The 25,037-nt window shown below is 45.2% G+C and overlaps 2 protein-coding genes across 3 annotated transcripts in view; one reads left to right on the forward strand and one right to left on the reverse strand.

Annotated features, from left to right (window-relative positions):
- NF2 (NF2, moesin-ezrin-radixin like (MERLIN) tumor suppressor) overlaps positions 1–8,395 on the reverse strand; it is an 81,454-nt gene extending 73,059 nt beyond the window's left edge. For both annotated transcript variants that reach the window (XM_019643157.1, XM_019643158.1), the window contains exon 1: positions 7,797–8,395. In XM_019643157.1, coding sequence (XP_019498702.1) covers positions 7,797–7,910 — 114 coding nt within the window. In that variant the 5' untranslated portion in view covers positions 7,911–8,395. The remainder of the gene's footprint in view (positions 1–7,796) is intronic.
- Positions 8,396–22,359: 13,964 nt separating this feature from the next.
- The window catches only part of NIPSNAP1 (nipsnap homolog 1), a 16,966-nt gene continuing 14,288 nt past the window's right edge, over positions 22,360–25,037 (forward strand). The window contains exon 1 of the mRNA XM_019643239.1: positions 22,360–22,503. Coding sequence (XP_019498784.1) covers positions 22,400–22,503 — 104 coding nt within the window. The 5' untranslated portion in view covers positions 22,360–22,399. The remainder of the gene's footprint in view (positions 22,504–25,037) is intronic.

The raw sequence follows: 25,037 nt of genomic DNA on the forward strand, positions 1-25,037 counted from the left end.
AGCTCAAACTCTTGAGCGAACTCTTAACCAACTGAGCCACTCGGCCGGCCCCCTCTAATAGGTTTTTTAGTGAATTCTTTAGAATCTGTATACAAGATCATGTAGTCAGCAAATAAAGATAGCTTTACTTCTTCCTTTCTAATATGGATGTCTATTATTTCATTTTCTTGCCTAATTGTCCTGGCTAGAACCTCCAGTACAATGTTGAATAAAAATGGTGAAAGTGGACATTCTTGCTCGTTCCTAATCTTAGGGGGTAAGCATCCAGTGTTTCACTATAAAGTATGATATTAGCTGTGGGTTTTTCGCAGACGTTCTTTATCAGGTGGAGAAATATTCTTATTTTGTTGAGTGTTTTTATCGTGAAATGATAAATGTTGGATTTTGTCAAGTGCTTTTTCTCCATCTATTGAGATCATGTAATTTTTGGTTTTTATTCTGTTGTTCTGGTATAATACACATTAATTGATTTTGGAATGTTAAATCAATCTTGCATTCCTGGTATAAATGTCACTTGGTTATGGCATATAATTCTTTTCATATGTTGCTGGATTCAGTTTTCTAGTATTTTTGTTACAGATTTTTGCTTCCATATTCATGAGATTGGTTTCTAGTTTTCTTGTGTTATCTGTGCCTGGTTTTGCTATCAGAGTAATGCCAGCCTCATAAAATGAGCTGGAAAATGGCACCATGACTTCTATTTTTCTTAGAAGAGCTTGTGAAAAGTTGGCATTAATTGTTCTTTAAACGTTTGGTAGAATTCAGTGGTGAAGCCATGTGGGCCTCCAGTGAGGAAAGCCTGAGCTTTTCATCATGGGTAGTATTTTTATAACTAATTTACTCTCTTTAGTTGTTATAGGTCTATTTAGATTGTCTCTTCTTGAATAAATTTTGGTAGTGGTGTCTTTCTAGCAATATGTTCATTTCATGTAAGTTACCTAATTATTCGGTGTATAACTGCCATTTTTATTTTTGTTTCCTATGTGTTACATGGTTTTTTGTTTGTTTCTCTATTCCTCCTTTATAAATTAATGCAATCAATTTGCATTAATTGAATATTTTCTAATGAAGCATTTAAAATTCTTAAATCATTTTTTCCACTATATTTTTGCTTTTTTCCACTATATTGGGTTGTCGGAAAAGTCATGACGTATTTTGTTTATGTTTTTCAAAGGTAATTTATTTATATAAAGAACAAAGATCAATCAATGATATATTGCCCATTTTGTTTGATAACCTTTTGCCATCTTTCAGTGAGCCTCATAATTCCTCATTCAATGAAGGACCTGTCTTTATTTGCAAAAAACTGAACAAGGTACTGATTTACAGCCTCATCTGAATCCAACGTTATACCATGCAAGTTTTGAAGAGAGAGAAACAAGTGGAAGTCTGATGGCACAAGGTCAGGTGAGTATGGTGGGTGTGGCAACACATCCCATCCAAGCTCCAATCATTTTTGACAGGTGATCAAACTTGTGTGTGGTCTTGCGTTGTGATGGAACACAACTCCTTTACAATTAGCAAGCTCTGAACGTTTCTGGATGATGGATTTGTTCAAACTGTCCAATTGCTGATAGTACACATTCAAATTGATTGTTTGGTTCCTTGGTAGGAGCTCGAAAAACACAACACCTTTAAAATCCCATCACACTGAGAGCATAACCTTCCTCTAATGAATATCTGCTTTCGATGTCATTTGAAGCAAAACGTCATGTCGGGACCAAGATCTTTTGTGCACCACATTGTTGTAAACAATCCACTTCTCATCCCCAGTTATCAGTCACTTCAAAAAAGGTTCATTTTCCTCACGTTTAATGAGCATATTGCAGATGTTTATACACGCCGTCAAATGAACTTGAGTCCATGCAGAACCTAAATATCGAGCTTGCTTACGTATCCCAGCTTCTTCAGGTGGTTGTGAACACTTGACTAATGGATGTTCAATGTTCCTGCAATCTCTCGTGTCATGTAACGTGGGTGTGACTCAATCAATGCCTTTATTTTGTTGTCATCAACCTCGGTGGGCCTCCCTGACCGAGGAGCGTTGTTGAGATCAAAATCACCAGCACAGAATTACGTGAACCATCATTGGCACTGACATTCTTGTAGAGCATTGTCACCATAAACTTTATGCAACTTTTCACAAACTTGATGCACATTCTTCCCTTTATGAATGTAAAACAGTAAAATATGGCAAAAATGCACCGTTTGGTCTTCCATCTTCAAATTGTTGTAAAATCTCCAAACTCAACCAAATCGTTCAATTTTTTTTTAGAATGAAGCTAGAACTGTCAGCTGTCAAATAACATAGTAATAACATAGATGCGAATGACTCTAGTACTTCCAAGAATGAACTAGTGCCATCTGTTACAAACATGCATCATGACTTTTCCGACGACCCAATTTTTTTTTTTTCAGATTTTATTGGGGGACTAGGGCAGGGGAACAGTGTTGGGGAATTGAGGAAGGGAAACAGCCAAGTTGTTGTCTTTCAATCTTAGTTGTGGAGGGCAGCAAGCTCAGCTCCAAGTCCAGTTGCACTGCTCAGCCCAAGGTGTTCTGTTCAATTAGTTTCAGGTGGGCATAGCCACCATTCCATGTGGGAGTCAAACCAGCAGCCTCGTTGTTAAGAGCTCACGCTCTATCCCCTGAGCCACCCCAGCAGCAGCTCAGCTCAAGGTGCTGAGTTCATTCTTTAGTTGTGGGTGGGCGTAGCCCACCATTCAAATGGGCAGTCTTGTTGTTAGGAGCACGTGCTCTCACCAGCTGAGCCATCCTGCCACCTGTTGGCAGTTCAGTGGCAGCTCAGCTCGGGGTGCAGGGTCACTGGCCCATGTGGAACTCGAACCAGTGACTCTGTTGGTCAGAGCTCACACTCTTGGGCAAGCTCTTAACCAACTGAGCCACATGGCCAGCCCTCCGCTATATTTTTAAAGATTTAATTTTTTAGTGGTTACTCTAGGATTCACCATGTAATCTTGACTTATCAGAATCAGCTTCAGACTTATACTAGCTTAATTCCAGTGTTATATAGAAATGTTACTCCTATATAGCTTCATTCCCTTCCCCCTTTTTATAGTATTAGTGTTATATATATTACACCTATTAAAGTTAGAAACCTGACAATACATTGTTAAAGTTATCACTTTACCATCTATAGTCATTTCCTTAGCCCATTACAGCTATGCTCACACCCATGTCCTTTGTGCTGTTATTGGCAAGTATAGTACACATATATTACATTTCTAAGTTATAGTCCCAACAGTATATATGATATATATATTTTACACAATTGCTGTTTAAACCTGTTAAGAGAAGAAAGGAGAAAACTATGCATTTATGTTCTCTTTTATAATTATATACTTACCTTTATTGGTGCTTTTTTTTTTAATGTGGATTTAACCCTCCGTCAGGCGCAACAGATCTCACAGATTGTTTTGAGTTTCTGTTGATTTTTATACTGAATTTATTAAAAACATAGTTTTTACTTTGTGGCAAATTAAAATTTCATTCTGAATAAATAATAAGCATGCTTACACGTTATTTTCATTCATTTTCAATTTAAATAAATAAATGTCATACACGCATCTAGTAGATGCGTTACACCCGAACTCATAACTTTTGCATTGCGCCCGACAGAGGGTTAAATTACTAACTGAGGTCACTTGCTTTTAGCCTGAAGAACTTCCTTTAGTATTTCTTGTAAGGAGGGTCTTTGAGCAACATATTTTCTCAGTTTTTGTTTATCCAAGAAAGTCTTTATTTCACCTTCATTTTTGAAACGTCCTTTTCATTTATATCCAGCTGTGTTGGATATAGGATTCTCGTTTGACACGGTTTTTTTCTTTGAGCACTTTGAAGAAGTCAGCTGTTAATCTTATTGGGGTTCCCTTGTAAGTGTGGAGTTATTTTTCTCTTGCTCCTTTCAAGATTTTCTCTTCTTTGACTTTCAGCATTTTTTTTTAAAGATTTTTATTGGTGAATTGGGGGGATGGGAACAGTGCTGGGGAATTGGGGGAAGGGGGACAGACAAGTTGCTGTCCTTTTGTTCTTCAGTCTAGTTGTGGAGGATGTTGCTTCACTGGCCCAAGTTGGCACCATCATTGCGCTCTTCCCGGGTGAGGCAGATCAGTCACCGGCTTCTGGACGGCCGCTCACTGCGGCTGCTGGCCGCTCACGCTGGCTGCTGGCTACACATGGTAGCCCATGGCAACCCACTGCCACAGGGACTGCAGCCCACGCCGTCGCCAGCGACACACAGCAGCCCAGCTCCAGGTTGAGCCGTTGTTCAGCATCTTAGCTGTAGAGGGCAGTGTCACTGGCCCTCATATGTGGGATCCGAACCGGGGCCCTCTGGCATCCCAAGCGAGTTCTTAACCATCGCGCCACTCGGCCGGCCCATCAGCATTTTTAATATGTGTGTCTGTTTGTGAATCTCTTTGTATTTATCCTCCTTGGAGTTCACTGAGCTTCCTGAATGTTTAGGTTATTGTTTTTCAATAAATTTATAAAGTTTCAGTCATTATTTTTTTTAATATTTTTTTTCCTCTCTTCTCCTTCTGGTATTCCCACTGTGCATGCTGCTGCATTTGACAATCTATCACATTTCTCTGCAGCTCTATACATTCTTCTTCATTTTTTCCCCCCTCTCTACTCTTCAGCTTGTATAATCTCTATCATTCTATCTTCAAGTATGCTAATTCTTTCTTCCGCCAGTTTGAATATACTTTGGTCCCCTCTAGTGAATTTTTTTTTTTAAGATTTTATTGGGGAATTGAGGGAGGGGAACAGCATTGGGGTATCAGGGAAGGGGAACAGACAAGTTGCTGTCCTTTTGTTCTTCTGTCTAGTTGTGGAGGACACAGCTTCATTGGCCCATGTTGGTATTATGATCATTGTACTCTTCCCGGCTGAGGCAGCTGGTCGCCGGCCATTGGACAGCCAATCACAGCCACTCACAGCCGCTCATGGCAGTTCACGGCAGCTCAGACAGCCCACTGCAGTCCCACTACAGCCTACACCATCGCCAGCCACTCACCGCAGCCCAGCTCCAGGTTCACCATCTTAGCTGTAGAGGGCGCAGCATCACTGGCCTATATGAGAACCGAACCGGCAGCCCTGCAGCTCAGAGCTCACACTCCCAAGCTAACTCTTAACCAACTGAGCCACTTGGCCGATCCCTCTAGTGAATTTTTTCAGTCATTGTACTTTCCAACTCCAGAATTTTAATTTGGTTTTTTTTATAATTCCTATCTCTTTATTGATATTCTCTATTTGATGCAAAAAATGTCATTATACCTTCCTTTCCTTCCTTAATCATGCTTTCTTTTAGCTCTGTGAACATATTTATAAAGGCTACTTTGAAACCTTTTCATTAAATCTGACATCTGGTTGCTCTCACAAGCAATTTCTGTTGCTAGCTTTTTTCCACTGTATGGGTCATACTTCCCTGTTTCTTTGCATACCTCATAATTTTGTTGGAAACTAGACATTTTCGGTAATATAATATATCAACCCTGGGGACTGGTGCCCCCTCTTTAGGGCTTGTTATTGTTATTTGCTCATTTATTTGAAGACTGACTGAGCTGTTTTAGTGAAATCTACTTCCCTAACACAGTTATAAGGCCTATGATGTCCCCCTCAGGAAGGCCACCTTTAGATATGCGCATAGGTTTTAGTAGGACTTTCTCTTTTCCTAATCACACCCAGCTGTTAAACTCCACTAATTGTGGTATATTGTTCTATTATTTTCAACAATGCTCTGGGGTATAAATTGCTCTACAAAGTAATCCAATCAAAAGGTGCCTCTTTTGAGGGGACAATTTTTGAGTTTCACGTTTGATATTTCTTCTGACCCCAGAAGGGCTTTTCCTAGCTGTCTTATTCCCCCATTCTCTCCTGCAAACTAGCTGGCCTATAGTCTAGGTCGCATATTCATTCAATCCACAAATCCCCTCCCAAATGCCTTTCACCAAAACCTCCACTGTTCTTGAGTACCCATAGGCATAAACTTCTCCATACTCTGTAACAAATGAAGCCACAACCTTTGGAAACAGATTAGTAGCTAAGGTTTTTAAGGCCTGCTTCTCCCTCCAGGCAAAATCTGAGCCCTTAGTGTAAGTGGGGAGAGGGACATATATGCCTGAGGTCTTCTCCATTTGCCTCTCCAGGCTGGAACCACCTTCTCACAGGATGAGGGTGGGCCAAGAGTAAATGGGACCCAGTATTCTCAGTGTGCCACGCCCAGGGTGCAGCCTCCAGTCTATAAGTAGGAGCTGGGTGGAAGAAAGAAGCTCCCATCTTTCAACTTCACTCAGTTTCAGCAACAAATAACCCTGTGCAGAATGAGAAGCACTGAAGTCCTGCTCCTCCTGGGAAGAAAGCCTTCTGACTAGGAGCTAGGTAGAGAGGGAGCCCTGTGTTCTGAGTTGCAGCAGTCTGAAGTAGAATCTCTACCTTGCTGAGCTGGGAGCAGGGAGGGTGGTATTGGTCAAATGCCATAAACTCTTGCCTTCCTTATCCAATTTTTATGTATTTTCTAGAATAAATGTTTCTTCACTTAATGTTTGCCCTTAGGACCATTTCCAGAGTGTGTAAATTGTTGGGTTTTTTATAAATAATTTTTACCAGTTTTATGAAGAAACAGTGGAGCTCCTCACACTGTCATGCTGGAAATTAATCCTGTCTATAGTGGCTTTTGGGCTACAATGGCACTACAATGGTACAGCTGAAGAGTTAAGTAGTTGCAACTGAAACCTTATGGCCTGTAAAGCTGAAAATATTTACTACCGTGTTTCCCCGAAAATAAAACCTAATTGGAAATTAAGCCCTAGCATGATTTTCAGGGTGCTCATAAAATAAGCCCTACCCCGAAATAAGCCCCAGTTAAGACAGTCAGCCAAAAGTGACTGTATTTGAATAAATGTAGATTTTTGTACATGAATAAATAAAATGCATCTTTTGGAGCAAAAATTAATATAATACCCATTCTTATTTTCGGGGAAACATGGTATGTGGCCCTTTACAGAAAAAGTTTGCCAACCCCTGACTTAGGTCACTGCTGCCAATACTGCTGGTCCACAGACCACACTTTGAATAGCAAGAGCTTATATTACTTGAGAAGGCAGTACTGTATTAACTAAGAGCTTGATTCAACACCCCACTTTGCCATTTACTAGATATATGATTTGGGGTACCTGTCTCATTGGGTTGTTGTGAGAATATATGAATGTCTGGCACTTAGAAAGTATTCAACAAATGATAACTGTTATCATCATGATAAAAACTATGGAAAATGTAAGTACAAGACACACCATCTCTTTCCTCAAAGAGTTTTTTTCCAGAAAATTTAAATTTTGGAAAAAGGAAACAAGTATAGACTTTCCAATAAAACGAGATGCTTTTTAATACCTGGGGTACATAATATTATCTAGCGAAGTAAAAACTCTATAGAGCTGAAGCTTAAGCCTGACACTGAAAACCAGAATTGCTACCACAGATACTTCCAGCCTCTTGCAGTAACAATGAATGAAAACTTTAAGGAAGTGCTTCCAAACCCAAAGCCCTACTGAAAAAGGCAGCAATTTATTTTTAATATGAGGATTTGGGCCTAGATGGTTTCTTCCGGTTCTAGCCATCTCTATCTATGCCCAGAGATGATATAAGTAGAATCCCTCAAGTTTCCACCTCGACTGTCACAGCGACAGGGGCGGTGACAGACCCGCACGAGGGCCAGGCGAGCAGAAATTCCGCCAGGCTCCCCTAGCCGCAGCCCGTCGGGGCTGCCAGCTGATTACCTCGCAATTGAACTCCATCTCGGCGTCCATGGTGACGATCCGCACGGTGAACGTCTTGGGCTGCTTCCTCTTGAGCGAGCTGAAGCTCATGCGGGAAGCGATGGCCCCGGCCATGATGCGGGGCTCAGGCCCGGGACCCTCGCGTCCCGAGGCCTGCGCTTTGGGACTGTTAGCCCCCCTGGAGGAGCTGCACAGGCCTCAGGGCCACCATGGTGGCCGGCCGGCCAGCCTGGGAGCTGTCTGAGCGGCGCGGGCCACCAGCAGCCAGCATGGGCCGCGAGGACCCTGCCCCGGGAGCCGAAAGGAGGAGTTGGGGGCGAGCCCTTACGGCCGTAGGAAGGGAACGCGAGCGGGGACCGACGGGGCGGACTCGGCCCGGAGCTCCAGGACTCGGGTGGAGGACGCTGGGGTCACCCGGGGACGGGGCCCCTAGACGGCTGCGGCCCAGATCCCGCGCGCCTCTCAGCCGCTGACGGAGGTGTCGGGGCCGCGCTGCAGCCAGGCGCGCACGTGCGCGCGTGGCTGTCACCGTCCTCGCTCCGCGCGCCCGCGGAAAGCGTCCCCTCCCCGCAGCCCCCGGCCTGCTCCCTGCCCCGCCCTCAGGCCCCCGAGATCACAACTCACAGCGCAACCTAACCGGCGGCTACCGCTTAGACACAACAATTGGCTTAGAACTCCGAGTGAGGCGGGACTTTCATTCTCCGTCCCGCCTTCTTCACCAGGAGTCCACCAATTGGAAGTTCCGCCCTAACTGGAGGCGCGGGCCTGGGCTCGGAGTTGACTGGCTATAGAGGCAGTCGCTCCGATCGCTTTGTTAGTAAGGGGTACGCCTACTCTAACAAGACTGGTTGAGGCGGCGGATCCCGGCGCGCCTTTCCTGGGAAACCACGTTGAGGCTGGCCTCAGGTTACGGGAGTCGGGTTTCTCCCAGGTCCAGTGAGGGACTGCCCTTCAGATCAAGTACGTGCCGAGTATGACGCCCCAGGGGGTCGTGTTTCGGACACCCGGGGGATAATCCTGTTTGGCACTTAATAATTACATATATACTGACCTATGATTCTCAAAACTTTTATAAATCACTTGTGGCGGTTGCTTCGATTGTTGGCACGCTCCCTCAGATCCTTGTGCTTCTCTTTAGGAGAAATATTAATTACTACTGAGGAGGGGATAAATGTACCTACTTCATGGAGGTTTTGAGAAATTTAAGCGTGTTACAAAGCTTTAGAATGGTGGCTGGCACATACTGGGTTGAATCATAGGAAATTGCTGCTTTTAGTAAAACGGTCAAAATGAAAACATTTCTCACTTTGTACTCATGATTTGTTTCGAACCATATACGTGTATTATTTGTTTTCTAAATGTCATCAAAGCTTAGGGCCAGCTGAATAGCAGGATCGTTAGGAGATGGCTTGGGGTGCCAGCTCTGAGCAGCAGGACCCCAGTTCTGATCCCACATGTGGGCCAGTGACGCTGTGCCCTCTACAGCTAAGATGGTGAACAACAGCTTGACCTGGAGCTGGGCTGCCGTGAGTCTCTGGCGACGGCGTAGGCTACAGTGGGGTTGGCCGGCAGCAGGCTTGAGCTTTTGTGAGCTGCCGTGAGCGGCTGTCCAATGGCCAGTGAGCGACTGCCTCACCCGGGAAGAGCGCAATGATAATACCAACTTGGGCCAGTGAAGCAACGTCCTCCACAAGTAGACTGAAGAACAAAAGGACAGCAACTTGTCTGTTTCTCTTCCCCAATTCCCCAATAAAATCTTTTTTTTTAATGTCATCAAAGCTTATAACGAGTGTATATGAGGTGAGGAAGTACAACTTTCTATATTTAAAAAATAAATCCTATTTTAAATACCTCTTACATGTTGAATAGAGACAATTTCCTGCGTTTTAACTGAACAGTAAGCACTCAATAAATGTTAACCGTCACTGCAGAGGAGGAAATAGGCTTAACATGACAGAAACACTGGTTGGCTATCAACCAGATGGTGAAAGGTGAAGCTGGGACTGGAACCCAGGTCTATTCCATCCAAAGCCTGCTGGTATTACCACTGCACTGCCTGCTTCTCTGAGGTTATGTTTGCCAAATTGCTCCCTGTTGTAGCCCCAAGAACGACAGCATTCAGCAGACACTGTTGCTAAGACAATACTAATAGCATAAATCCAGCTCTTCCCCATGGGTCCCTGTGGTGCCTTGAAGCACCAGCCAGGCCCCAGCTGGCACACCCAGAGAGGCTACTGTATGGGAACTTTATGTCCTGTCTACTGCTAGCAAATTCTCCCCACCAAACTGTTCAGGAAAGTATGGGCTGGGGGGTGGGGGGTGGGGAGGTAGGGATTGTCTTCATTTTCATTGCTTCAGTTTTTCCCCTCAGGTGGGAGAACCAGGCTGGATTCTCCTACGGGCTCCCCACCAGGACAAAAATCAGGACTTTCTTTAACCCAGAGCCAAGACTGCTGACAGAAAATAGTGACCTGGTAACAAGTGGAGGTGGATCAGAAATTGGGCTAAAAATGACACTGATGGCCAGTAATAGCTCGGTTTTTTTTGTTTTTTTTTGTTTTTTTGGGGTTTTTTTTGTTTTTTTTTAAGCTGAGCCATCCTGCTACCTGTTGGCAGCTCAGCGGCTGCTCAGCTCGGGCTGGACTCGAACCGCTGTTGCTCAGAGCTCAAACTCTTGAGCGAGCTCTTAACCAACTGAGCCACTCGGCCGGCCCAATAGCTCGTTTTTATAGAAAGCTTACTAGTTGTTAGGCACTGGGCTAACTGGCCTACACGCCAAGTTTAAATGTTCCTAGGAAGACATCCAGGTCTGGATGTCAGAAGGAAGGCCAAGGCCAGGAATAAAAATAGTGATGGAATATTATGCTGGCATTAAAAGCACCATTCATAAAGAATAAACAGAGATGGTGATAGTACCTACAAGATAAGGATTTGAGAAGGAATGATTCAGATAGAGCTCCTTAAAAAAGATCTGGCACATAGATACCAGGTAATAAATATCTTTTGAATGAATAAGTAAGGATATGAATAATACTTATGGTCTCAATTATAGGAACAATATTAATAGCTATCATATATTAAGTGCTTGTCATATGAGGCACTCTGCAAAGTGTTTTGCATACTTTATTTCCTTTGATATTTATCAAAACCCTATTTGGTAAGTATTATATCCCTAGTTTAAACATGAGGAAACTAGCTAAGGCTAAAATGAGGTAATTTACTCAAGACCATGACTGGTAGAGATGTAATTTTCATCCAGGGCTATTTTAATCCAGATGTCACCTGACTTATATTTTGTTCCTCCATTCTTCCAGAAGATCCGTGGTTCTCAAAATTAGGTCACTTCTTTCCAAGGGATATTTGGCAATGTTTGGAGATTTTTATTGGTTGTCACAACTAAGGGGTGCTCCTGTCTTCTATGGGTAAAGGCTAAGGATGTTCTTAAACCTCTCACAATGCACAGGACAACCTTCCACAACAAAGAATTATCCAGCCCAAAGTATCAATAATGCCAAGATAAAGACATTTCTTTAAATTTTTTGAGTCAAAAACACTCTAGAGAGAATCTGATGAAACCAGCAGATCCACTCAAAGGAATGCATACACGCACAAAATTTTCCATATGGTTTTAGGAGGTTCATGGAAAACTTGTCCAAAGCACATCTATGAACCCCACATTAAATCAACTCATCCCACTGATTAAATCAACTTATCCTAGATGTACATGTGAATTGTGACGCCTTTGCCAAAAACTGGACTTTGTCGTTTTTGGCCACTTGTGGAGTTAACTTTACTGCACGTTGGAATGAAGCCATTGTCCTGTACTGAAGATGTTATAAGGAACAGCTCTGAGGAACTCTGACTATCTTTACTGTAGATATTTCGCTGGCAAAACTTCACACAGTGTCTTTTCTATGGAGACCCACGAGAGAAATCTCTCACATTCCAGTACTCATGGGAGACTTGTTTGCTTTTTATTTTCTAAATAAGTTTTTATTGTGTTTCTCCTTATTTTACAAGTAATCCATATGTATTATAAAAAAGAAATCAAGGGCCGGCCGAGTGGCACGTTGGTTAAGAACTGGCTTGGGATGCCAGAGGGCCCTGGCTCGGATCCCACATATGAGGGCCAGTGACGCTGCCCTCTACAGTTAAGATGCTGAACAACAGCTCAACCTGGAGCTGGATTGCCAAGCTGCAGTGGGTTGCCATGGGATACCGTGTGTAGCAAGCAGCCAGCGTGAGCGGCCCTCAAGCAGCTGTAAGCAGCCGTCCAGAAGCCGGCGACTGATGTGCCTCGCCCGGGAAGAGCGCAATGATGGTGCCAACTTGGGCCAGTGAAGCAATGTCCCCCACAACTAGACTGAAAACCAAAACGACAGCAACTTGTCTGTTCCCCTTCCCCGATTCCCCAGCGCTGTTCTCATCCCCCAATTCCCCAATAAAAATCTTAAAAAAAATCAAAACCCAGCAGTGTGGTAGGCATAATTCTAAAATGTCCCCCAATGGCCTACAGCTTTGTATAATTCTCCCCTTTGGGTGTGGACAAGACCTATGGATATGATGGGATATTATTCTGTGACTATGTTACTTTGTATGGCAAAAGGAATTTTGGCAAATGTAAAGGGAAATTATCCTGAGTGGGACTTACCTAATCAGGTGGCTCTTAAAAGGGGATCAAAAAAAACAGAGGTGGAGGGAGTCAGAGAGATGAGCTCCTGCTGGCTTAGAAGAAAGCAAGCGTCCATGTTGTGAACTGCCTATGGGGTCACATAGCAAGGAACTCTGGGTGGCCTCTGGGAGCAGAGAGTAATCCCCACCGGATAGCAAGAAAATGGACTTCAGTCCTACAACCACAAGCAGCGGATTCTGCCAATAACCTGAATGAGCTAGGAAGAGGCTCCTGAGCTTCCAATGAGAACTGTGGTATGGCTGACACCTTGATTTAAGTCCTTTGAAACCCTGAGCAGAAGATAATGCTAGGCCATGCCTGCAACTCAGACCCTGGATTCCAGACTCATTCCAGATCCATGAGATAAATGGAATTGCCAGTAAAATTGTGATAATTTGTTACACAGCAATAGAAACCTGATACAAGCAGAAAGAAAAACCAATTTTAATTTGCATAATCCACCGGCCCACTGCTTTTATATAGTACACATTGTTTTATGATTTGTTAATTTTTCATTAATTAATTTGTTATGAATATTTTTCCATATCATTAAATATTCTATAATATAATTTTCTAAGGGCTGCATAGGATCCCATGCATGGATGTAAATGTTTGGGGGGGGGGTTTTCTCTCTCTCTTAATATGCTGTGAACCATATAACCAATCTTGTTTCCTTCTTGAAATTTTCTGTTAGAAAGCCCAGAGACAAATTTGAATTTAGCCTCTGGCAATTGTACCTGCTCTTGCTTTATCTTTGGCTTCAACTTATTTTTCCTGCCCTTATTCCTCACTTTGCAGTAACTTCCCCCACCCACATACTGTTTATTTATTGCACTAGCTGTATTTCTTTTTATATAGTTATGGATCCCTTACATAAAGGCTTTTTTGTTTATTTGTTTTTCTTAGGTCAATACTTTATATTACAAAGTATTTCATTTTTTTTTTAAGATTTTATTGGGGAATTGGGGGAGGGGAACAGCGTTGGGGACTTGGGGAAGGGGAACAGACAAGTTGCTGTCCTTTTTCGTTCTTCAGTCTAGTTGTGGAGGACTCCATTTCACTGGCCCATGCTGGTATTATGATCATTGTGCTCTTCCCGGCTGAGGCAGTCAGTCACCAGCCATTGGACGGCAGCTCACGGCAGCTCTCACTGGCTGCCAGCCGCTCACGGTAGCTCACAGCAGCCCACTGCAGCAGGGGCTGTAGCCTACACTGTCGCTGGCCACTCACAGCAGCCCAGCTCCAGGTCGAGCTGTTGTTCACCATCTTAGCTGTAGAGGGCGCAGTGTCACTGGTCCATGTGGCAACCGAACTGGCGGCCCTGCTGCTCAGAGCTCGCACCCCCAAGCCAACTCTTAACCAACTGAGCCACTTGGCCGGCCCCAACAAAGTATTTCTTACATACATAATTTTTAAACTTTTATTTTGAACTAAAATTAGACAAAGTTTGAAAAACTAGTAGTTTCTCTATATCCTTCACTCAGCTTCCCCAAATGTTAACATCTTACTTAATCATAATAGAATAATCAGAACCAGGAAATTAACATTGAAATACTACTATTGGCTAAAGTAAAGATCTTATTCAAATTTCACCAGTGTTTCCACTACTGTTCTTTTCTGTTCCAAGATCCTATCTAGGTTTCCACATAACATTTGGTTATTTCTCTTTTGTCTTCTGCAGTCTATAATAATTCCTCAGTCTTTCCTTATTTTTCACCTTGACACTTTTAATGAATATTGGCCAAGTATCTGTTCAGTTCAGGTTTGTCTTATAAGTTTTCCCATAATGGGACTGTTATTCTAGATGTATTTTCCTAAGCTGCACCACATTCTTTTGGGAGGAGGATGGATATAGAAACCAAGCAAACTAAGAGGTTCTAGCCTGTTTGCAGCCTGAGGCTCAGGAAGGTGACTTGACTCATTCAACATTACCTGGCTCAGTTGACCTGGGACCTAAGACTTCTGAGGCCATGGCCAAGATGTGTTCCAAAATGCTATCCTGAGGCACTGAGCCTAAATGAAAGCAGGCTGCAGGCAACAACTCCTATCTGAAATAACAGTGGGAAAGAACCTAGAACACCTTAGGAAATCACTAGTATTCATCCTGTTCCATTCAGCCCTGGAATTGAAGATCTTTGAATTTGCCCAGGATGTCAGTTGCAGTGAGTGCTAGAGGCAGGCAGACCTGCGTTGGAATGTCTACCTTTCTGTGACCTTGGACAACTTAGCTTCTCTGAGCCTCAGTTACTTCACCTGTAAAAATGGGTATAATAATAAATGATATGATATGTTTAAGAGCCCATTTTAAATATAAATTAATGTTTATTGAGCACTCTCTATGTCCAAGGTGCTGTATGACCTGGAAAAGATTTTTTTTACCATGTATGGGCCTCCATTTCATCATCACTTAAAATGGAGAGAATAGGAAATGGAATTGCAACTAGCAAAACCTAAAAGCATGCATTTATTGAACTTTTACTGAGTGCTCATTTTCAGACACATACATTCTCATTTAATTCTCATGATTAAGAAGGTTATTATGCTCATTTGACAGTTAAGAAAACTAAGGTGCCCAAAACTAGTAACTGACCAAAGTCCACATAGCCTAATAGAGATAGAGCCTGGATCCTAAACCTATGTCCCTGGCTCTGGGCCCATGGTCTTCCAAGGACAGTTTGCTGCAGGTAACAAAGAGCCTTGTCTATAAGCAGGCACTGAAAAATGACTGTTTTCTGGCCTAAAATTCATGCTCATGCCTAATTTGCAATTTGATGCTGTTTCTGTATCCCTTACTGTGGTAGATACTTTGGTTCTTGAGCTGACATTCTGTAGTTGTTTCCAAGGCTGACATAACAAAATACCACCCACTAAGTGGCTTAAAACAACAGAAATTTAGCATCTCACAGCTCTGGAGCCTAGAAATCTGAGATCAAGGTGCCCGCAGGGCCATGCTCCCCCTGAAACCTGTAAGGAAGGATCCTTCTTTGCCTTTTCCTGCTGCTGGTATCCCCAGATGTTCATTGGCTTGTGGCAGCATCACTCCAATCTTCACATGGTCTTCTCTCTCCTCCCTGTGTGTCTTCACATTGTCCTACTTCTGGATATGTCTCTTTTTGTGTCCAGATTTCCCTTTTTAATAAGGACATCTGTCATGTTGGATTAGGCCCACTCTAATAACCTCATTTTAACTTGATTACCTCTGTAAAGACAGTATATTTCCAAACAAGGTCATACAATCTGAGGTACTGGGGTTAGGACTTAAATATCTCTCTTTTAGGGGACATGTATGGAAAAAACACTCCTGTGTTTCTCCTTTACTCTCACACTCACAAAACTTCTGACACCAAATGCATGGGTTTTCCACACCAAGCAATGCTCTGCAACACCAGGTGCATGTCCTATAATTCAATTCAATTCTGACACAACTCAAGTTAGTGCAGATCCCACATGTTAAGGGCTCAGTTCCACAAGACTGCCTCCCCCTACTTCAGATGCCAATTTCAGGTCCAGGTTGTCACCTGTCCTTCTGACCAACTGGCTATAAATTGGGGTTCCTGTGACCTCCTCCTGGAATTTGATAATTTACTCAAACGGCTGGCAGAACTCAGGGAAACACTTGGGTTTGTTGGGGTTCTTATATAACAAAGGATACAGATGAACAGCCAAATGAAGAGATACCTAGAACAAGGTCTGGAACGGTCTGGGGAGCAGGAACTTCTCTGTGGAGTGGCAGTGCACCACTTTCCAAGCACGTGAATGTGTTTACCAACCTGGAAGCTCTCTGAATTCAATACTTTTTGGATTTTTTTGGGGGGCGGGAGTTGGCATTGATCTTTAATTTTATTGGGGAACACCATAGTCATTGGTTACACATTGCTTTCATGCTACAATGGCATAGTTGACTCTTTTAAGGAGGGCATAGCTCACAGTGGCCCATGCGGGGATCAAACCGGTAACCTTGGTGTTATCAGCACCATGCTCTAACCAACTGAGCTAACCCGTCACCCCACTTTTGCGTGTGTTTGTTTTTTTTAAAGAAATTTTACTGGGGAACAATGTGTTTTTCCAGGACCCATCAGCTCCAAGTCAAGTAGTTATCTTCAATCTAGTTGTGGAGGGCGCAGCTCCTTGGCCCATGTGGGAATCTAACTGGCAACCTTGGTGTTATGAGCCTGCGCTCTAACCACCTGAGCTAACCGGTTGCCCCCACTTTTGGGATTTTTATGGAGACTTCACTATACAGGCATAATCGATTATTAATTTAATTTTCAGTCACTCCCCACCTCCTACCCCCTTCTAGGTGGATGGGGGATGGGGCTAAAAGTTCCAAGCTCCTAATGATGGCTTGGTCTTTCTTGTAACCAGCCCCCATCCAGTAGCCCATCAAGCATTTCCTCATTAGAACAAATGATGTTGCTATCACCCAGGAAATTCTAAGTGATTTAGGAACCCTGTGTCAGGAGCCAGGGTCAAAGACCAAATATTTAAACAAAGAGGGCTCCTAGTGCTCTTATCACTTAGGAAATTACAAGGGTTTTAGGAACTCTGTGCCAGAACCAGAGGCAGACACTAAATATATGTTTCCTATTATTTCACAGGACACAATTCAACCCACAACACTCCCCTTCCACAGGTTCCAGGAGCTATATTTATGCCAGGATAGCTGGAGAGGTCCAGGAAAGCCCTATTTTTCAGGAAGGATGCCTTCTGTAAACTTCACATGATTCAAAAGTTTGTATTCCAAAACCCCATTTTCCCCACAGGAATGAATGTAAAGTAGGTGATGAAATGCGTTTGCACAGCTCATAAATCTACAACCATTTTGCCGTCTTTTTGCTTTTGATACTGTTTTGTATCTTTGCAGCATTATCTCTACCTGCTGGCGCTCTCCTAAATTAACAACACCACCTGTCACGGAAGGGGTTCAGTCTTCCTCGTGATGTTTTATTAAGTCCAATATCCACTCAAAAGGGGGCGTGTTTTCAGCACTAGCATCTCTACTTCGTGAATGGGTGAATGATGGGGTTGTTATAGCTTTTTAAAGTGGTTTATGATGATAGCGAATGGCAAAATAACAGCTCAATAGCCAAAAGAAGCAATTGCTAGAGTCCATAGCAACAGTGTGATTTGCTCCATAATGACGCACTGTGGTCGTTCGTTTCCCTGCTACAGTGGCGCCGCCTTGTGGGAGTAGAGTAAACACAGTTCATAATTCTTTCATCCCCACAGCTTTGAAATTGTTCCATACCTAACGAGTTAAAATGTTTTCCATTTGTATGATTTCCAATTTATCCATGGAATGGCACTTTGTAAATGTTTTTATGTGGCACTGCATCCAAGTTCCATAATTCATATCTGCATGTGATGCATACCACAGAAAGACTGCAACTTGGCAGTGTGGCTCATGCCCCAGTTGAGACAAAAAGCTTTCTTGTCCCTGTCACTCCTAGTTGGGGTCCCATAGGAGCTGGGGGATGAAATTCTGAGAGCAGTTTGGCCCGAGAATAAAGCCCATCAATAAGGAACGGGTGACACTGCCACAGCTGGGTAATTTGTTTCTTTGCTCTTCTGCAGCCCATTCGGTGATGATCTATTTGTCCCAGAGAATAGATGATGGCAGATTTGTCCATATTTTACACTTATGAACCTGCCTGCTCCTCTCCGCCTGGTGCTGCCCATCTGTCTTTGTCCTTGGCTCCTCTCATTCCATTTCACAAATTGGGCAACAGGCGTTGGCAATGAGTTATGAAGGCAGATTCCATGAGGGCAGCTTTGGGAAGGAAGGGAGGGAGGAGAAGAGATGGGTCAGCTCCCTGCAGAGAGGGGAGGGATGGACAGGCTCAGGAGAAAGAGATGTCACAGATTCAGTGGTAGACAGGAAGGGATCTCAGAGAGGAAAAGGAGGGAGAAATCCTAGGACAGAAGAAGATGGGGCTGGGGAGGCCCGCTCATTAAAGATTGCTTGAAGCACTGAGTGCAACCCCTATAATTAAGTTGGGCCTAGTGCAAAGCCTAATTACGGTAGCCGGCCTCCAGCGTGACCCCCATGACTCTTGCATGTTGGTATTCACACCCTTGTAAAGCCCCCTTCCACACTGAGCAGGGCTAACAATGTATAACCAATGAGATATGCAGAAATGACAGAGCATGACTTCCAAGGCCACATTATAAAAGTTCTTGAAGTTTCTACCGTACTTTCTCTTGGATCACTCATTCTGGGGGAAGCCAGCTGCTACATGGTGAAGACACCCAAGCAGTGCCTGGAGAAACCGATGTGACAAGGAACTGAGGCCCCCGGCCAACAACCAGCACTCTCTTGCCAGGTGTGTGAGCACTCCACCTTGGAAGCAAACCCCACAGCTCCAGTCAAGCCCTCATAGCCCATGCCAGCATCTTGACTGTGACGTTGTGAGAGACCCTAAGCCAGAAGCAGCACAGCTAGCCTGAAGTACTGACCCATTTAAAACTGTGTGAAATAATAAATGTTTATTGTTTCAAGCTGCTAAATTTGGAGATAATTTGTTCCACAGTAATTGGAAATAGTCTAATTCCTTATTTGTGAAATTGTCTAACATCTATCTGGTTTGCTGCCCAGAATGCACAGTCCATGGGGCAGAAACCCATTCATACCAGCTGTTCAGTTAACTGGCATTACATGTCACTGAGTGCCACCAAGAGAGCTCCCTGCCCTACTCTTTCAAGCAGGGTTATATGGAGTTAGTTAAGCAAGGAAAAGATTCTGGGATAGAGTGGCTGTGTGTCCTTGGGAGAGGGATAGGGCCACAATTAGGATGACCAAGCCACCTGATCTCCCCGGGACAAAGGTGTTTCCTTGGATGGGGAACTTAATGCTAAAACTGAGACAATCTGGGGTAAACTGGAATGAGTTGGTCACCCTAGCTGGGGTAGGGGTGGGGTTCTCAAAGCTGCACTTCCAGGGCCGGCCGAGTGGCTCAATTGGTTAAGAGCTTGCTCAAGAGTGTGAGCTCTGAGCAACAGGATCGCTGGTTCGATTCCCACATGGGCCAGTGAGCTGCACCCAAGCTGAGCTGCCAATGGGTGGCAGGATGGCTGAGCTGGTAAGAGCACGTGCTCCTAATAAGGTTGCCTGTTCAAGATGGTGGGCTACACCTGCTGCAACTAAAGACTGAACTCGGCAACTTGAGCTGAGCTGCCACCTGGGTGGCTCAGTGAATAGGGCATGCGCTCTTAACAATGAGGCTGCTGGTTCAACTCCTGCATGGGATGGTGGCTACGCCCACTCGCAACTAATTGAACACAGCTGAGCGGCGTGACTGGACTTGGAGCTGAGCTAGCTGCGCCCTCCACAACTAAGATTGAAGGACAACAACTTGGCTGTTTCCCTTCCCCAATTCCCCAACACTGTTCCCCTCCCCCAATTTCCCAATAAAATCTTAAAAACAAAACAAAACAAAAAAACTGCACTTCCAGGGAGCTGTCACACTATGGTCATACGGCACGGGGAGGGGACCTATCACCCATCTCTCCGGGTCAGGGCTGGGAGTGTGCTTCTGGAACCACCTATTTAATCCTCCTGCCCAACTTAAGTAGGAGGAGATGGGAGAACCCTTTTTGGAAATGCCTAGACCAGCACAAGGAAGCCGTAGTTCAGACTTCCCACATTCTCCCTGGCAGAGGCAGCCAGGAACACCAAGAATTGGGGGATGACTCTCAACTTAGACCTGGAGGGCTGGCCCCTCTTCCATGGGTCCTAGCTTCCTGTGGCTCCATTGCCAAATACCCTCTATCACATGGCCAATGAGTTGCTATGGAGCCTCTCTTGGCATACCCAGGGACAGGTCATCAAGGCTGCCCACGCCATTGTTAGAAATGTATTCCTTGTACCCATTATGCCTCCACATGATTCTGCCCTTTAATTATATTTGATTTTGCTGAACAATTTGAACTCATTTCTTCCCAGCAGCCTGTTTACATGCTGTGCACACATTGCTTCCTCTGCCTAAGGTTCTCCTTGCCCTGCTCCCTTCTCCTGGCAAAATCTCCCTACTTATCCTTTAAAGCTTAGGTCCAAGGTCAGGTCTCTGGTGAGGCCCAGTGGATGTGGTCACTTCCACCTCTCCACACCTGACACACTCAGAGCCTAACAGAAGGGCAGCTTCACCACATGACATTGGTGCACCTCCATATACCTGTCTGGGTTTTTCCTGAGTGGCTGTGCCTGGGACCTTCCAATCACACTGACTTCCAGAATGAGGAGCTCACTCCCTTTCGGTTCCTCTGATAACCCCAAGGAGACGCTGGGCCCAGCTGTGTCTCTAACCCCTCTCTGTGCTTTCCTTTGTTAACACAGAGAACAGGCCTCAGGCTCACAGCCTTCTGCCTGAGCTTCAAGGCAAAAGCCAAAGTGTTGTTTTCATTGCATTTATTTTGATGATTCTACCTGTTTATACAATTGATTCAAGCAAGTTTTCCATTTATCATGAAGACATACAGTTTCCTTTATAAATAAATCACACATATAATACATGTTCATTGTGTCAACTTTAGAAAACACAGGAACAAATCATAGTTTGAGCCTCACTTTCTTATAGAAGTCATTACTGACCCTCAAAGTCTATATACGACCTCCCGTTTTCTCTTCCTCCCTGTTATAAGTACTCATAGCTCCCCATACGTCTTCATAGCCTCTATTGCAATTGACAAAAATATCTTTGTGTATATTTTTCACTTACTCAGCAAATATTTTGTGTCAGGCAGGAGAGGTGAGGGGAGAGGGGTCTAAGGTGTCTGCCCTGGAGGGGCTCAAAGTTAGTGCTGATTTGATTTTGGTCTCTGTCAGGACTTACATCCCAAAAGGGCTGGGCGTTGTCCTGCCCACCTTTGGTCCCTTACAGCCTAGCACAGGTGCTAGATAGGCAGACTCGATATTTGCTGAAGGAATCACAAAATTAAAGCCTACGCTCCACTCTCCCACCCCAAGCATACCAGGAGGGAGTACGGGTTAGCAAATAAACATTCTTTTGGAAGGGTGTGCCTCCATGCATGTCCCTTGGGAAGGAATAGGCTCCTGGTCCACCCTGTGATGCTTACAGGGTCTCGGACCCTGCTGAGGTCTGTGATCTGGGGTGGGGGATTATGAGCTGAGAAGGGATTAGTTTGGAGGGCAGGCAAAAGAGCCAGGCAGGGCAGGAGGACAGTGTAAGGTCCTAGGTGGCCCAGGCAGCGATGGTAAAGGGGGATGGAAAGAGAAAAGGAGATGATGGAGAGAAAGCATCTTTTATCCTCCTGTCTTAAATTGTTGGGGGAGGGAGTCGTTTCTTTGATAATGTGATAAGCACAGACTGTGGACCCCTCCTCCTCAGAAAAAGGCACAATTTCAGGGGGCTTACTGACCCCCTGCCCTTCATTTTTTTTTAATTGGGGAATTGGGGGAGGGGAACAGTGTTGGGGAATTGGGGAGAAGGACCAGCCAAGTTGTTGTTCTCCACTCTTAGTTGTGGAGGGCGCCAGTCGCCATCTGGTTGCCCATCAGCAGCTCCGTGGCCTCCAAGCTCAAGATGCTGTGTTACAATCTTAGTTATGCGTGGGCTTAGCTACCATCCCATGCGGGAGTCCAACCTGTCCCTCATCCTTCAATGCCTAGTTAAGAATCCCTGTTATCATAGCTCAAGGATCCCATTTTTCCGAGGTGGACACTGAGGCCCAAAGTGGGCAAAGGGCTTGCTTAAGGTCACAGAGTAAAGCAGCAGCAGAACGGCAGTTGCTCAGAGGACAAGAATCCCAACTTCCGCCCACCGTCTACCAAGTTGGGGGTGATGCATCGCCACAACGCCCACCTGGCGGCGTGCAGAGGGAGGCAAGCAAGCCGGAGGGGGCGGTGCTTATGTACGCCCCTCCTCCGCCGGGGAGTTCGGGGGCGAGGCCTTCCGCCAACCATCTCCGCTCCAACATGGCTACACGACTGTGCAGCATCTCTGCGGCGGCGCGGCGGCTGCTGGGGGGCCCCGGGCCCCGCACCGGGGACGTTGCGGCTGTGGCTGCGGCTGCGGCGCGGTGAGAGCCGGGCGGGGTTGGGGCGGTGTGCGTAGGGCGTGCAGGGGGTTGCACAGTGACTCCGGCTTGGAATCTATGGGGTTGAGGCACGGGCAAGAAGACCTAGACCTGGCCAGTAGAGCTCTGGGCAAGAATGGGGGAGATGGGAAAGGTATGCTCAGGGTCTTTGTTTTAGTGGATACCTGGCTCTAGGCAGAGAGTGAAAGGTGGGTGAATGGGGAGGGAAGGTCCTGGGCCCTGAAGAGTGGGAGTGAGCAGAGGGCAGGAGTGGCCCCTTCTGGCCTTTGCGGTGAATGTGAGATAGCACCACTGAGCTTCTAGGAGAGGCACCTGCCCCCTCAGGAAGTTCTCGGTGGGGAGGAGGGGGGAGGGAACATAGGAAGAGCAATGGAGGATCTCCAAAGGCCCTGGCTGCGCAGACCCTTGCTACTCAACCCCGAACAATATATATAGGTGGGGCAAAGGAGGCCTGAGAATGGATGGGAATTGCCCAAGGTCACTCTCCCTGCTCTCCAGTGGCAGCACTGGGTCTGGACCCTGGTCTTCTGACCCAGTGCTCTTTGCACCACAACTAGTGGCCTCCTGTGAGAGGGAGGCTGGCTGGGCCACGCGTTTAGCCTAGGCTTTTGTTTGGGCTCCACTCTGGGCACAGGCAGGGCTTGGCTTCCCTGATTGGTCCAGGGCGGCCCTCCCTTCTCAGTCTCCAGCGACCTGTACTTCCCCCATCTCTGCACTTATCACTCTGTACACACTTACCTGTCTCCCCCCGTAGACCATCACCTTATTTTTCTGTTTCCCCAACCCTTGGCACAGGGCTTAGGACAGTGTATGCTCAAGAACATTTGCCAATAAAACTAAGGAAGAAAAAGAACATTTGATAAGAAGTGCACACCTGCCCCTCCGCCTGTGGAAAGGAAGCAGGGGGTCTCCCCTGCCTAACAGCGCAAGCCTGAAGCTGCAGAGTTCCTGTTAGACTGTGTGATGAGATGTTAGAGTGCTGTGCAGTGGGGCTTTGGGGCAGCTGGGAAAGAAGCTGGCCTGTGCCCCCACCCAACTACCCAGTATTGGGGGGAGAAAGCTGATATCATGGAAAGAGCCTGAAGTTTGCCTGGCACCAGCACATCTAGCTCAACTGTTCTTGGTGGGGTGACATTGGGCGAGTTTTTTGGCCTGTTGAAGTCTCAGATTCCTCATCTATAAAACGGGAGTGATAAAATAGTACCTATCTCAGGGTTGTTGAGGATTAAAAAGGCCATGTGTGTGAGGCTGCTAGCCCCTGGTGAACATACAACAGATGTTGCCCCCTGCTCAAGCCTATGTTTCACGCAGTTTCTGCATGAGCCCTTCATAATATCAAGGCTAAAAGAGCCTTGAGGAGATCATCTTCTATGAGCCCCTTATTTTCCAGATGAAGAAATCAAGACGAGAAAGGACCTCACTTTCCCAGGGTTGCAGAATCAGTTGGTAGTAGAAGCCATTTGTGTGGCAGATACCCAGAGGCCACAACAGGGGCAGAGGACATAGAAGCTGCCTGCTGCTCCTCACTTGACAAGTGACCTTGGATGAGGCACTGAACCTCTGTTAGCCTCGATGTTCTTCTCTGTAAAGTGGGGATGATGATCCCTACTACGTGTATTTTGTAGGCCCTTATCTGTGAATGAATACTTATCAAGTCCCCCAAGGACTGCTTTGCAGTTACTTATGCTCTGGTCCCACCTTTGATACCAGGGAACACACACACACACACACACACACACCACACACCCCACTCCACCCCCACCATTCTGCCCCACATCTCTCTCGGGTCATTCAAGGAGCCAGCAGCATCCCTTTTGGCCTTTCAGGTTTGTGGGCTTTGAAATCAGATGGACCTGGATTGGAATCCTGTTAGCCATTGATTAACAGCCCTTGAGTAAGGCATGGGACATCTCTGAGCCTCGTTTTTTCAAAAACATTATGAGGATTAGCTCTTAGCACATAGTAAGTCCTCAATAAACAGCAGTTATTGTTACTGTTGCTCCAGTAATCCTGCTGGTAACAGAATTTTAGTTCTAGCATGTCTTCAAAAGACACACTTCTGAAACAAGAAGCAGAAATGTGGCCCCTTTCTAAAGTCAGCCAACTCAAAACAGAAGAGTGTTTCAGAATGTGCACAGAGCCGAGCTTCTGAGCAAATAAATCTAGTACATTCTGGAGCAGTTTCACCTGAGGAGGCATCAGACTGTTGATCCCTATTGAGAGTGCAAATGTGTCATCTGATAAGTTCTCATCTGGGACAAATGTTGAGCAACTTTCATGCCAAAAGCACTGTGCTAGGTATACTGGGGGATGGAAGGACATTGGCTAGTGGCTTCCTGTGTGTTTGGGGAGACAAGACATAATCATATGATAATGATGAAAGGGCTGAGAGGGAAATTTGAGCAGTGTTTTTGTGGAAGGGGCTGAACTGGCCCAGCTGGGGCAGATCCTTCCCACAGATTGAACAAAGCTGTATTGTATTTTTCTAGGCCTAAGGGGCTTTTTTTTTTTTTTAA

This window comes from Hipposideros armiger, unplaced genomic scaffold, assembly GCF_001890085.2.
Source record: "Hipposideros armiger isolate ML-2016 unplaced genomic scaffold, ASM189008v1 scaffold_75, whole genome shotgun sequence".
Lineage (NCBI taxonomy): Eukaryota > Metazoa > Chordata > Mammalia > Chiroptera > Hipposideridae > Hipposideros > Hipposideros armiger.